A 15165-nucleotide genomic window follows, 5' to 3' on the forward strand; every position below is an offset into this window, starting at 1 on the left:
TCTTTGCGTAGAATATAATATGGTCATGCCTATATACATTTGGGTCTTTGTCTACATAAGCATTTAGATATACAATTTAAAGCTAAGGACATTGCTAATTCTGCAGGCATGAAGTAAACGTCATAGCAAGCTGTGATCTTTATTCATACTTTAGATATTCGTAATGGAGATCTGTAACTGAAGTTTACCGTAATCTTCCGCAACTCTCACCTCCTGACCAGTTGAACGTCTTAGTGCATTCAGATGCCATTGTAAAATTCCAGGCCGCCCCTCTTTCTGTGATGTTTTGACGGATGAAATCTATTGCGTTATAATAATCTCTAATTGCTGATATATAATATGTACATGTTGTAAAATATTTACGATATTTTAAACGTTTAATTCGATGCATATGCAATGCAATGTGAACATAAGTGCGGATGCACGAAGGCGGTTATAGTCATAGTTATATTGCGATGGATGTAGGGGAATGGTAGGGGGGTGTATGTATATGTATGTATGTATTAAAGCACGAATACCGATACATGAGGGCGGATATAGTTATAGTTCGATGGATGTTGGGGAAAGGTGGGAGGATGGATTATGTATGAAAGCATGCGCATGGATCCATGATGGCTGACGTAGACATAATGGTGGGGAAAGAAGAATGTGATGTGTGTGTCTGTGTGTGTGTGTGTGCGCGTGCGTGCGTGCGTGCGTGCATGCATGCGTGCATGCGTTGTGATACGAGGGTTGGCGAACATGTTGTCAGATGATTGTGTGAGTAAGTTAAGTGGTTGAGGATGTGGCAGGTATGAGTATTGGTACATGCAGACTGAAACTGTAGTGACTCAAAGGTGATACTGGCCGAGCAAACACACACAAACAAACACACACACACAAACACACACCCCCACACACACGCATTTTATTGTTTTATTAAATGTATCTTCGAGAGTCAGTAAGAAACTAGAAATAACTGCCTTTGTTCTGTAAACCTCACCAAGTTTCAGCTTTCGCCTCTTCCTTTGTGGACTGAGGTTTCACATTTGTAAAATGATCTCTCTTATCTGTCTGTACCATCAACTTAACTGTCCTCACCCCCTGCAGTTTCCCCGTCCCATATTGCCAAGCAGGTGACCCAAAAGGAGGAATACCGCCCTCCCTCAGTCCAGTGATACTGTGCCTAGCACAATATGTTGGGGATACGTAGCCTTGCTGTGGGCAAACATTTTGTAAAAATTTGGCAAACTTTGATATGTAAACAGCAAATATTATTCAGTTTTATTTCAACAAAAACGGAAAAAATCGGATCCTACTTATTTTGTGGATACCATAGCAATAAATTAAGCCAATAGATCGTTTGAGCTGGCATGAATATAAAAAATAATTAGCAAGTCGATAGTCATAATTCCCTCTGTTGGTCCCACGTGAAATGTTCTTCATGAATAGAATAGATGGCTGATAGACGTTCGACCGAATAATATCATTTGCTAACTTCAACTGTTCATCTAATTTCCATGAATGTATGTTACATAGTTCATATGTTCATGGGCTTCCTCACTGAATGTATAGTGTGGAGGACTACTTCACTTGAGGATAAGTAACATAAATAATGATGATAATTATGATAGTATTGCCATTATTATTCCTTCAGATTATTAAAAAAAAAGTTATTATGTTTTCATAGAGAGAAAGAGGTATGGAGATTGTGAGATTATTTTTAGCATCGGAATTGTTAACATAATTCTTAAAGATATTATGTTTTGTTTGTTTGTTGTTAAATGCTGCACTCAGCAATGTAAGGATATTAAAACATTACATTTAGGTTCAGTTGTATTTTTTATATTTGTATCATTTTGCAAATGTTACAGAGACCTGCTACATGACACGGATACGTCATGATAAAGCAATTAGAAATTGGCATTTGATGATATAAGATAGCTACGCGATAAAGAACAAAGAAGGAAGCGATATTTATTTCACGATAAAACATTGTTCTATCATGACGTCATTTATTGAGATTCGAACATGCACTCGCAACTTGAAAAGTAAAATTTGACCTTATTTTTGAGAGGTATGTGTCTCGTGAGTTGTTCCCAATAAATGTTGCTGGAGAATCCGAAAGTGAGAGTGATATGACAATCGGTATTGGGAGAAAAGGTACAGATGATTGACGAGAAAATTGTGAGAATATGCGGGACCAAACTCAAATCCTAAAATGGATTTATCTAGCATGGCCGCTGTCGGATTCTATTCAAGGAATCATCATTATTTAAGTACGGGTAAATATTGTAAAGCGTGTATTTTGTCCTAATTTAACACCCTAAAAGAGGCTGTACGTAATGTTGATATCTCATATAGAAATAAACGAGTCTCGGTCGTTGTTTATCGTACAATAAACAACTCCCACTCATCGTTTGTTTCTTAATTACATGACCAATACACTAACATTATATCTTTTCATGTTTATCGGTCAACAAAAGCGACATAAGCATTTCCATTATCATGAGAAACCCTTGCCAAAAGTAGCGCCAACTGCACCATTGCGACAACATCAGGGGCATGTTTCATGATTCATCATAATAAATGATGACATTGGATGCTCGCAAAAACGCGAGCTCATTCCGATCCGCTAGTGGCACCCGCCACAAACACATCCAAAGGCAAGCCAATTGTTCACCCGAAAAGGCAGAGAATTGCATCTGACATCATTTTTGTCATTGATACGTCAAACCTGGAAATGCCGTCTACACGTCCAACACAAAGCCCAAGCCAGGACCCAAATCCTTCAAACCCGGCCAAAGTTCTGTTAATTACATACATTTCCCCCTAACCTTAAATAATCTATACTAGTTCTGAAGTAAATCGTATTTACCCGTATGAATCGTCTTATGTTATTTATTGCCGATAAACAGAATATGCACACTTTCTGAAAGTACTGTGTGATAAGTCACGCACCAAACCTATACTCTCGATATACATGCTGCTTGTTAGAGCCGAATTTTTAGGTATTTGTGGTTCATTGAGAATCCTTTTAATTGGAACTTTGTTAGGGTTTGTATGTGTGCATGGATGCATGTGTTTAGTATAATTATAAGATAAAACATTAGAAACAGCCAGCCCTTGCTGCCAGTGGCCGTTTCAGGCTATTTTCCCAGGGGTTGGTGACAGCAATAGTATAATGTTGCAGCTAAGACTTTAAAGTTAATTGTTTTGTGTGGAGTCTTAGAGGTCGTGACCTGATCAACAACGATAAGCATCCCACAAGAATTTCAGATATATAGCTGGACGAATGAGTGTGAGAAAGGGAGCAGAGAGTTTTAAGATACGAAAGAAGTAAGACATGTTTCTAAGAGAGTGTAAGAAGATTGTGTTAAGGGAATAGAGGACATACGGTTTTTCAACCTGTCCGAGCTACTATCCGAGCTACTGTCCGAGCTACTGTCCGAGCCACGGTACAAGCTATCCTGCATTTATTCTGCAACTGTGCTGCGACTGTTTATTATATTACGACTTATTCTTGGAGTGTGTGATATGTTATTCAATCATTGTGTGGATATTCACTGAATATATGGAATTATGGTATATGGAATTTGTGAAGTTTGAAATTAAAGACAATATTAAAGTGCTGGATCGAGTTGAAACTTTGATATCCTCTATCTCCATTAATTAGATAATTTAAGAGTTCACATTAAAAGTTGAAAAACCCGTGAAAATCCGGATGTGAACCTAAGACTTGGACATAAAGAAGATTGTGTCTCCATTCGTGAATTGGCAACAGGATCCTGCAAAGTTCAAAACGGATTAACACAGATTGGATTAAGGACTCGAAGTCGAAGTAAGGTATTTTATTTTCTCAAGAAGTTGAGATTGTGAAGTAAATGTGACTTTTATGGTTTTATCAATGCGTGATAAAAGAACTTACGGGTAATAAGACTACCTGTTCGAGTATTGAAGTGTGTGTTTATTCAGAAACAAGCAAATACATGAGGGATTATATGTCACTGGAATTGTGTATACACTGAATTGGACTTATCACATAGGATTACGGAACTCAAGAACTATAAGTTACATCAAATATTTCAAGATTATTGGAACTGGTGTTGAACCGATTTGAAATCATGGCAAGTAGAACATTGAGTGATGCTGTTACAAGTGACAAAGAACTGATTCATGAACCTGCAAGAAATGCTAAATCATTAATAACTGAATCAAGATTAAGAAAACAGACTGAAAAGGGCCAAAATTATGTTTTGAACATGGCACAGGATAAAATGAAATTCTTATACAAGCAGGTTTCTTCAAAGATAAAGGACATTGAATATTTGATGAGCTCTGATGCAGATTTAGATGCCGTCAAAAATGAATTTGAAGATTGGAAGGAATTATGTGACAAGTTTCAAGAATCGGCTAAAGCTTATCATGAAAAACTTCATAGCCAATCAGCTAAAGACGATGAAGCAACTTGGTTCCAATCAAAGCTATGCACCTTTTCGCAGTTTGAAAGAAATGTTACCTCCTTCATTAAACATTACAGTACGGGAGATGACATTAGACCAGAAGATAGCGTTTCTCAAGTTGGATTACCTAAGGGTTCAGTAATCTCCTCTGCCTCCTCTGCCAAAATGGAGATCCTAGCGAAAAGGGCCGAACTTATTGCCAGACAAAAATGTTTAGAACGAAGACACCAATTAGAAGAAGAAGAAAACAGATTAAAACAAAGACGAGAAAGATTAGAACTTGAGACAGAAGTAGAAATTGCCGATGCCCAGTATGAAATTTTTGACCAGTATGACCGAGAATCACACAGTTCTCGAAAACCAGAAAGTTCACTAAGGCCCTTCAAGCAAGTAAAGACCCGAAATAAAGATTTGAACCCAGAAGCTGAAGAATTTACCCCTATTCAGAGTACAAACCTACAGGTTGGAGTCCACAATTCAAAATTTGATGAAGTATGTAAGCAACAGAATGAGATAATCCAGCTAGTGGTAGAACACCAGAAATTGGCCACGTTACCCACTAGGAAGATTCCTGTGTTCAGTGGTGACCCACTACAGTTTAAGCCCTTCATACAAGCATTCGAGCATGGCATAGAAGATAAAACCATCAATCCAAAAGATAGGCTCTATTACTTGGATCAGTACACCAACGGTGAACCGAATGACTTGGTAAGAAGCTGCTTATTCATGAACCCTGAAAGTGGCTATGAACAAGCCAGGACACTTTTGGATAAGAAATTTGGGAACAAGTACAAGATAGCAACAGCTTACATGGACAAAGCATTGAAATGGCCGGCTATTAAGTCAGAGGACAGCGAAGCACTCAACAGCTTTGCTGTATTCCTGACCAGCTGTGGAAATACCATGACCGATATCGACTATCTAAGAGAATTAGAACATCCAAAGAACATCAGAGAGTTGATCCAAAAGTTGCCATATAAGTTAAGAGAAAGATGGAGAACAGTTTCGTTTAATATCTTGGAAAGGAGAAATGTCACCTTTGCGGACCTTGTTGGTTTCGTAGATAAACAAGCACAGATCTTGTCAAGCCCATTGTTTGGCAATATCATCGACGACATCCAAGTTCAAGCAAGACCAAAGATGAAAGAAGCGCCAAAGAGATATAAGAGCTTTGCTACCGACACATCAAAGTCTGAATTAGGTCAAGAAACTGCCACCAGGGCAGCCTACCCAGTTCAACCAAAATTGATGACATCTGGTAAGCCATCTGCAACTAGAGAAAGAACAGCCAACACGTCTAGAGCATTCATCAAGCCATGCTGGTTCTGCAATGAGGACCACACCATGGAAATGTGCAAGGGAATGCAGTGTAAGACGTTGGATGAGAAGACTGACTTCTTAAGACCAAAGGGCTTGTGTTTTGGCTGCTTACAATTTGGACATATGAGTCGCGAGTGCCCCAGCAGATTGACATGTCATATATGTAAACTGAGACATGCAACCTGTTTTCATGACAACGGTAAGGACAGAGAAAAGAAAGAAATGGACCAAACGAAGCCAAGGGTTGTCACAAACAACAGTTTGGCTACGAGTGAGAGCGGGGACCACAAAGACTTGAGCTACATGCCTGTGGTCCCTGTTAGGATTAAAGTCAACTCTGGTGACAGATATGTAAAAACATATGCCTTCCTTGACAACGGCAGTTCAGCAACCTTCTGTACCAGCAAGTTGGCAGAGGAGCTCCAAGTCACTGGAAAGATGACAAACATAGTTGTCAGCACCATGACTCAAAGGAAAACTGTTAATACCTCCATCCTATCAAATCTAGAAGTTGGTGACATTGACGGAAACAATTGGGTCAAACTGCCTACTGTCTTTACACAGGATGAAATGCCAATTTCCACAAGCACAGTCCCCAAAGAAAAGTTCATCCATCAATGGCCCCATCTACAGGACGTCACACTACCACCTATAGATGCGGAGATAGGACTCCTTATTGGCAACAATGTCCCAAGAGCAATGGAACCCTATGAGATAATCAACAGCGATGGTAACGGGCCCTATGCAGTCAGAACCATTCTTGGATGGATTGTAAATGGGCTAGTACAGGAATCAGAATCTCCCAGTGAGATCTCAGTAAACAGGACTGATGTTCTTGGAGACGAGAAATTGGATCTTCAGTTAATAGGATACTTCAACAGGGAGTTCAACGAGCGCATCAGTAATGATCAACCTGAGATGTCAAGAGACGACAAGCAATTCTTAGACATCATGAACTCCTCAAAGACACTGACAGGAGGACATTACCAGATGTCACTCCCATTCAAAGATGCCCAATTAGATTTGCCCAACAATAAAGTACAAGCTGAGCAAAGAGCCATTTCACTAAAGAAGAAATTTAAGAAGAATGAAAACTTTTATGAAGACTACAAGGTATTCATGAAAGATCTCCTGGACAAAGACTATGCCCAGAAAGTACCAGAGAATAAGAAAGACCGTAAGGATGGAAAGGTGTGGTATATACCACATCATGGTGTGTACCATCCAAAAAAGCCAGAGAAGATACGAGTTGTATTTGACTGTGCAGCAACTTTCAGAGGGAAATCTCTAAATGACCACCTTCTACAGGGGCCGGATCTAACCAATACCCTACTGGGAGTGCTCCTGAGATTTCGCCAAGAACCAATAGCTCTGATGGCAGACATCGAAGCTATGTTTTACCAGGTTAGAGTTGAACCAGACGACTATGATGTTCTGCGGTTCCTATGGTGGCCCAATGGAAACTTGGAGGAAGAATTACAAGAATATCAGATGAAAGTGCACTTATTTGGCGCTGTCTCATCACCAAGTTGTGCCAACTTTGCCTTGAAAGAAACAGCGAAGGACAACATGGACTTGTTTGGCAAGGAAGTTGTTCATGCTGTTGAAAAGAGTTTCTACGTGGATGACTGTCTTACTTCAGTCCAATCTGAGAAAATGGCCATTGAAATGTCACATAAGCTGAGAGAAATCTGTAAGAAGGGTGGATTTCGCTTGACAAAATGGATAAGTAACAGCAGAGCTGCGATAGAATCAATCCCAGGAGAGGAGCGAGCCAAAGAAGTTAAAGACTTGGACATGGATGATGCTTTACCAATCGAGAGGGCATTAGGTGTACACTGGTGCGTCGAATCAGATACATTTAAATTCCGGATTGCAATCAAAGACAAACCAATAACGAGAAGAGGAATACTGTCAACTGTCAGCTCCATCTATGATCCATTAGGATTTGCAGGCCCTTATGTTCTCAAAGCAAAGGGAATTCTACAAGACCTCTGCAGACTTAAGATAGGATGGGATGACGTAATCCCCGTTCCCTTGCAGAAGGACTGGACCAAATGGTTGTCGGAACTACGCAGGCTTGAGGAAATGGCGATTAGAAGATGCATTCAACCAAATGATAGTAATCAGAAGATGGTATCTCAAATACATCATTTTTCGGATGCCAGTGAAACAGGTTATGGAACTGTTTCTTACCTAAGACAAGTCAGTAGCACTGGTCAAATTCATTGTGCATTTCTCATCAGCAAATCAAGAGTTGCCCCACTTAAGCAGATCACGATACCAAGAATGGAGCTATCAGCCGCTACTCTAGCAATACGGGTAGACAGTATGCTCAAACGAGAGCTGGAAATGCCAATTGACCAAACTTACTTTTGGTCAGACAGTATGTCAGTTTTAAGATACATCGCCAATGATTCAAAGCGATTCCATACTTTTGTGGCAAATAGGCTGTCAGTAATTCATGAAGGCTCAAGCCCATCTCAATGGAAGTATGTGGACACCCAGAACAATCCTGCTGATGAAGCATCTCGAGGACTGTCAATAGATGCATTTCTGAAAGATACCAGATGGCTCTCTGGACCAAAGTTCCTGTGGGAAGATGAAGAAATGTGGCCTCAACAGACACACATTTTAACAGATATTCCCAAGAAAGACGTTGAATTAAAGAAGGTTGCCCGAGTCAACTTGATAGACTACAGCAAGCCATGTAAGGAAATAGACAGCCTTATCAGTCATTATTCTGACTGGTTTGCACTGAAGAAGGCTATCGCATGGGTGCTCAGGATACGGGAAGTACTCCTGGATCGCAGTCAAAAGAAGAAGGCAGGATTAGCACCTCAGCAAAGCATGCCTGTAGTGTTGACTGTGAAAGACTTAGAAAATGCAGAGAAAGCCATTGTTTGCTATGTTCAACAGCAAGACTTTTCAAGTGAACTTGAAAGACTTAATTCAAACAAAGAGCTTGATTTGAACAAAGGTAGTCCAATCTCCAAGCTTGATCCATTTGTAGAAGATGGTGTGCTTAGGGTGGGTGGAAGACTAAGTCGCGCTAACATGCCCGAAAGCTCCAAACACCCACTGATTCTACCAAAGAAATCCCATGTCTCGGAACTGATAATTCGCCATGTTCATCGTGAATGTGGGCATTCAGGCAGAAACTTTGTACTTTCAAAATTGTTTGAGAAATATTGGATTATCAAAGCCAATGCAGCAGTGAGGCAAGAAATACACAGATGTGTAACTTGCCGACGCAATCAAGTTGTAGCAGGTAAGCAAAAGATGGCCGACTTGCCAGCTCAACGTGTGACTCCTGATGAACCTCCTTTTACCTTTGTTGGAGTGGATTACTTTGGTCCATTTGATGTAAAACGTGGACGAAAGCATGAAAAAAGGTATGGAGTTTTGTTCACGTGCCTCACAACGCGTGCTGTGCACATAGAAGTGGCGTATAGCTTAGACACTGACTCTTGTATTAATGCATTGCGCCGTTTCATGGCTAGAAGAGGTCAAGTCAAAGTCATCAGATCAGATAATGGTACCAACTTCGTTGGAAGTGAGCGTGAGCTCAGAGAAGAGTTAGAAAACTGGAACAAATGTCAGATTCATCAAGAGATGTTACAAAGAAATGTTGAATGGACATTCAATCCTCCTGCTGGTTCCCACCATGGCGGCGTGTGGGAGAGACAAATCAGAACCGTGAGAAAAGTGTTGAGATCTCTGGTAAGAGAACAAACGTTAGATGATGAAACTTTGCGAACTGTGTTGTGTGAGGTAGAGGCTATTATCAATAATAGACCTATCTCCAGAGCATCAAGTGATCCAAATGATTTGGAAGCCCTCACTCCAAATCACTTGTTGCTCTTGAAAAGAAAACCAAATTTGCCACCAGGTATGTTTGGTATGGATGGTCATTATCCAAGACGGAGGTGGCGTCAAGTGCAGTACATGGCAGATCTGTTTTGGAAGAGATGGTTAAGAGAGTACTTGCCATTACTACAGGAGCGACAGAAGTGGGTGAAGCTTAGAAGAAATTTGAAGATTGGTGACATTGTGCTCATAGTGGACAATACTGCACCTAGAAACTCTTGGTCGATGGGCAAGGTTGTGAAGCTTATGCCTGACAGAAAGGGTGTTGTAAGACGGGTTGAGGTGAAAACCCAGACAAAGGTTTTGGACAGACCTATTAGCAAGCTATGTTTGCTTCTAGAGAGTGACACTTAAGCTGTGTTTTGAGATTGTGTGATGTGGACACTGCCTTAAAGACAGGATCAAGACTTTGAGGCTTATGAAGTGTTGACAGTATAGAACATAGGATGTAATTCCTGTACAATGTTCAATGACAATGAGCTGTCTTGATGTTAAGATGAATGGCATCGATCAGTATTGTATGTTTACTACATTCATGCATAATGTAAAAGATTTAAATAAGACAAACAGGATCATCTTATGTTATAGAATGTAGTTATGCAGCTAATTACAGTTGCTTAGGAAGACATTGTTGTACATTCAAAATTCGCTCTGTCCATGAGTTCTTGGTAATTGTTATAGTCAAATACAAGTAACAATTAGGGGCCGGAATGTTAGAGCCGAATTTTTAGGTATTTGTGGTTCATTGAGAATCCTTTTAATTGGAACTTTGTTAGGGTTTGTATGTGTGCATGGATGCATGTGTTTAGTATAATTATAAGATAAAACATTAGAAACAGCCAGCCCTTGCTGCCAGTGGCCGTTTCAGGCTATTTTCCCAGGGGTTGGTGACAGCAATAGTATAATGTTGCAGCTAAGACTTTAAAGTTAATTGTTTTGTGTGGAGTCTTAGAGGTCGTGACCTGATCAACAACGATAAGCATCCCACAAGAATTTCAGATATATAGCTGGACGAATGAGTGTGAGAAAGGGAGCAGAGAGTTTTAAGATACGAAAGAAGTAAGACATGTTTCTAAGAGAGTGTAAGAAGATTGTGTTAAGGGAATAGAGGACATACGGTTTTTCAACCTGTCCGAGCTACTGTCCGAGCTACTGTCCGAGCTACTGTCCGAGCTACTGTCCGAGCCACGGTACAAGCTATCCTGCATTTATTCTGCAACTGTGCTGCGACTGTTTATTATATTACGACTTATTCTTGGAGTGTGTGATATGTTATTCAATCATTGTGTGGATATTCACTGAATATATGGAATTATGGTATATGGAATTTGTGAAGTTTGAAATTAAAGACAATATTAAAGTGCTGGATCGAGTTGAAACTTTGATATCCTCTATCTCCATTAATTAGATAATTTAAGAGTTCACACTGCTCTTACTTAAAAAAGAATATTGGGTTAACAAGATACGTATATTAAAGTACCATGCTTTCCTGATGTGCTCTCATTCTAATTTGAAATAATGGCATAAATAGTTACCACTCATCTTTCAATATTTTTCAAGGTTGGGTTAATCACGAACATATTTGAATATGTACAACATCTATACTTACTTATCTTTATACTTAAAGGCATCAGGTTTGTCTGTCATAAGACCCCGAAACAAATATGTCCAACACAGCCCAATATTTGGCTCTTGGCTCCTTGTTCTTATATTTTATAAGTATTGTTTAAACAACTGTTTTTTTCTGTAAAATATGTTCATTTCAGAAATTAGATGTTATTCTAGCATCAGGTCTGTGGTACGTTTACTGCATCAGCATTACATTAAAACGATATTACATTATATAAATCCACACAGAGGAAATGCTTAACATTTATCTTTTAAGGAAGAGTGCAGGACGACTTGCTTTATACATATAAATGTGGACATATATGTATGGACATTTGGATGATACAGATATACCTCCTTAAAGATAGTGTTCATAGATGACTGTAGAAAATGGAATAATTATGTGAGTAATCGGGTTAATACCACGTTCAGCAATATTTAGCCATATTGCGATATTGGTTTCCAACATACAAGACGGACCATGAAATTTTGACTTGAATTTGGACCTGGCTTTCTGGTGTGATGTAACACCCCAGAATCTCCGGTAGAAAAAGGGCTCAAAGCACGAATTAAGATCACGAGATGATACTGATGTATGCATCTGGACATATATTTGCGTAGTATTACTACCTTAATTCATCAGTATATATGTATTTTGCATAAAAGGATATTATAGGATCGACGCTGACATGCGCATATAACCTATTCACCAGTGCTGTAATATTTCATTTCTTCTGACACATATCGACACGAGAAATTATATTTAAATTTAAAAGGAGCCCAAGTGGGATAGAAATTTGAGTCTGAACCTGTTGAACAAGGCTTGTTTCATTTTGGGCTATAGCATTGCCGCAAGGCCTGGGCGGAAGGGAACACCTGTTTGCACCCATCAGATACCAATCACAACTTCTCTCTCCAAACGAAAACAAAATACGAAAAATGTCGGAAGTGTATCCTTCTAATTTTCTATTTAGATACATGTTTTAACTTTAAAGTAATTATATGTATCTCATGTATTATTGGTATCTGTGATGCTGGTACCGTTTTGTTGCCATTGTGTAGCTTTTGTGGAGTTACTATGAATATCAAATACATGCCTTAAAATATGGACTTGTGAAAGAACTCATCATTGAATCATTTGCATTTAAATTAATGCATATACCATTTACTTGGCGTGTATGGACATATTATCCATCTACTTATACACACTTATTATGGACATATACAGAATGTCATTGTACCTTATTATTTAAAAAAATACCCGTGAAGATCCGGGTTAGAATAGGCATTCAACAACCCATGCTTGTACGAAGGCGACTTGGCTCGCTGACTTGGTTGATGCATGTCATCGTATCCCAAATGCGTAGATCGGTGCTCTTGATGAAAATGACTAAATTGTTTGGTCCAGACTGGATTATTTACGAACCACCGTCATATAGCTGGTATATTGCTGAGTGCGGCGTTAAACAACAAACAATCAAACAAAATCTATATAATTATTAAACACCTTCCAACAATGAGAAATTAAACTTATATTTTCTAAATATTCTGTTATATTTATAACATAATTTGATTCATAATTTAATTATTGCGTTGCTTTCTTCCCTGTCATTCAATGTGCATGTTCAAACCCCTAAACTTTTGATATTTCATTTTTCATAAATGGCTACGTTAGTGCGTTGCCTAGATCTCTCGTTACCTATTCACAAGAATAGATTAAAATAATTTGTTTTACTATCATATTTCTGTTTATCTAATTCATAATACGAAATTGTTAATTCATTTATAATAGTATAGATCATATTCGTGTATATCACTATCTGATGCTAAGGTTTTATTTCAGAAAATATAATTAATTCAAAATGTAGAAAGATACACAATTTGCCAACAAACTGGGACAGCCTTAATCAGTGTAATCGGATATGTTGTGGAGTTTCGGTTTGGGGCTGTTTGCTGAATATATAGAATTGCGAGTTACGTATACTCTGTATTCTTTCGTCATGGTAGAATATATATTTTCTATGTTGCTTTTTGAATTATCCACAAATAATGAGAACTACAATGTAAACCTCTCTCTGGAGATATGCAATAATACTACTGAAGGGCATATCTGAAAAATGGGACTTCTCGACAAATATTTCTTTCTTAAATACTACCCGTTACAGGCATTCTGATCATTATATCATACTTTGTACAGTTTAAAAGTCAAATAATGGCAAATTGTGTATCTTTCTACATTTTGAATTAATTATATTTTCTGAAATAAAACCTTAGCATCAGATAGTGATATACACGAATATGATCTATTCTGTTAAGTTCTCCATGCGATACCGACGCCCGTTCGTCTCCCAGACCATACAGAATAATAAACTTAAAAGGAATCCAGCTCAAGTCTAGAACGATTTGGCAAGCCTAGATTGCCTTAATTCTATCCATGAAAGCACGGACTTGTATTTATATAGGTCCGTGATGAAAGTAAGCATTAATAAAAAAATACTGTTCTTGTCTGCTTCAGATATTATTTTGTAGATACTTATTTTAACTAGGAAAATTGTACTGACACCGGCGCTGTCCCTATTGAAGCTATCCATAAGAATTTCGAATTGCCGTCCATTGTTCGATGTCAGTACATCGATGACAAGTGAGGATATCATAAAGTAATCGTTGATGCCGCGCTACACTTTGATAAAAATTATAATCAAGTTGACTGGTGTGTACATTACTACAGTGAACATGTACATAATCATGCCCTAATAATCAAATGCCGTAATGTCAAATACTAATTTATTATTGTGTGATGAATTTAACTGGATCAGTGGTAACATGTGATATTAATATTCCATCAATTTCTTTCCTGGTTGGTCCATCCATGTCTACAAAATGAAAATAATACAATTAAAATGGAGCATAGAACAATTCTTAATATCATGCTAGAGCTGTGGAAATCTAGACTTTCCCAATCATTAAAGACTTGAGTTGGTCCCATGTTTTACATTATTCTCTTTGGTCAACGTCACAGCTCATACCATACACTAACAAGACCAGCTTGCCCCCCGCCGGAGCTCCCGGATTTTGGTTATATCATCTAACATGGCCAACTCTGCTCTTAAGTAAACAAGAACCTAATCAGCGAGGGGTCCTTTATCATCCCTATGTGGCTGCTTATAAAAATCTGATATCTTTTCCCAAAGACCTGGTTAATAATATATTTTCTGCTGAATATTCGAAACAAATAGAGTGAGTTGGTACTACATGTACATATGTACGGTTCTATTTTAAATGACTGCAGCGCTCCATTATGAAAACAATTTGTTTTAACGCCGCTCTCAGCAGGATTCCAGTGATATATGACGGCGGTCTGTTGTATATGAAATATATGCAAATTGAATCTTGAATCTTGAAAGTTGTAACATTTCCGCAAATAAGTATCACATGCAGTATACAGTTTATCAACTGCAATATACTGTATACATCAGTATACAGTGTGTCGCGAGCTCTGCGCTGGGCTGGAGCACACATTTCCTACACCTCTCCCTTCGGCAAACACATCACGAGGGTTGCAACGAGGTCACAGGTCAGGCGTGCACTCGTCAGTTGTCTAATACGGTAAAGAGTAAGATCTTCCGGAAGACCACTGCACTGGAGGTATGTGGATTATTGAGGAGGTACTACGTGTTTGGAACTGGGAGTTGAACACTAAGCACTTTTAGAGAAGAGCTCATAATAAAACGTTATGGACTCGCGGACGGACTTGTGTTTTCATTTCAAGACGTACATTTATCAGGCTGAACTTCCTAACTGTAACAATAACTGAACTTTACGCCTTTTATACACATTTGTGATGGGGCGACAATGCGACAACGAGACATATTTTGACCTTGAAAATGTCGCGTTACGGCATCGTCGCCCTTTTGTAAAATAAAGA

At 38.7% G+C, this 15165-nt stretch overlaps 1 protein-coding gene across 1 annotated transcript; it reads left to right on the top strand.

The window, feature by feature from the left end:
* Window positions 1–4241: 4241 nt before the first annotated feature.
* On the top strand, window positions 4242–9986 carry LOC139450978 (uncharacterized). The gene has a single exon (XM_071232801.1). It carries the CDS (start codon window positions 4242–4244, stop codon window positions 9984–9986), a length of 5745 nt encoding a protein of 1914 aa, XP_071088902.1.
* Window positions 9987–15165: the final 5179 nt, after the last annotated feature.

This window comes from Haliotis cracherodii, unplaced genomic scaffold (genome assembly GCF_022045235.1).
Source record: "Haliotis cracherodii isolate W230 unplaced genomic scaffold, xgHalCrac1.p SCAF_8, whole genome shotgun sequence".
Taxonomy (NCBI): Eukaryota; Metazoa; Mollusca; class Gastropoda; order Lepetellida; family Haliotidae; genus Haliotis; species Haliotis cracherodii.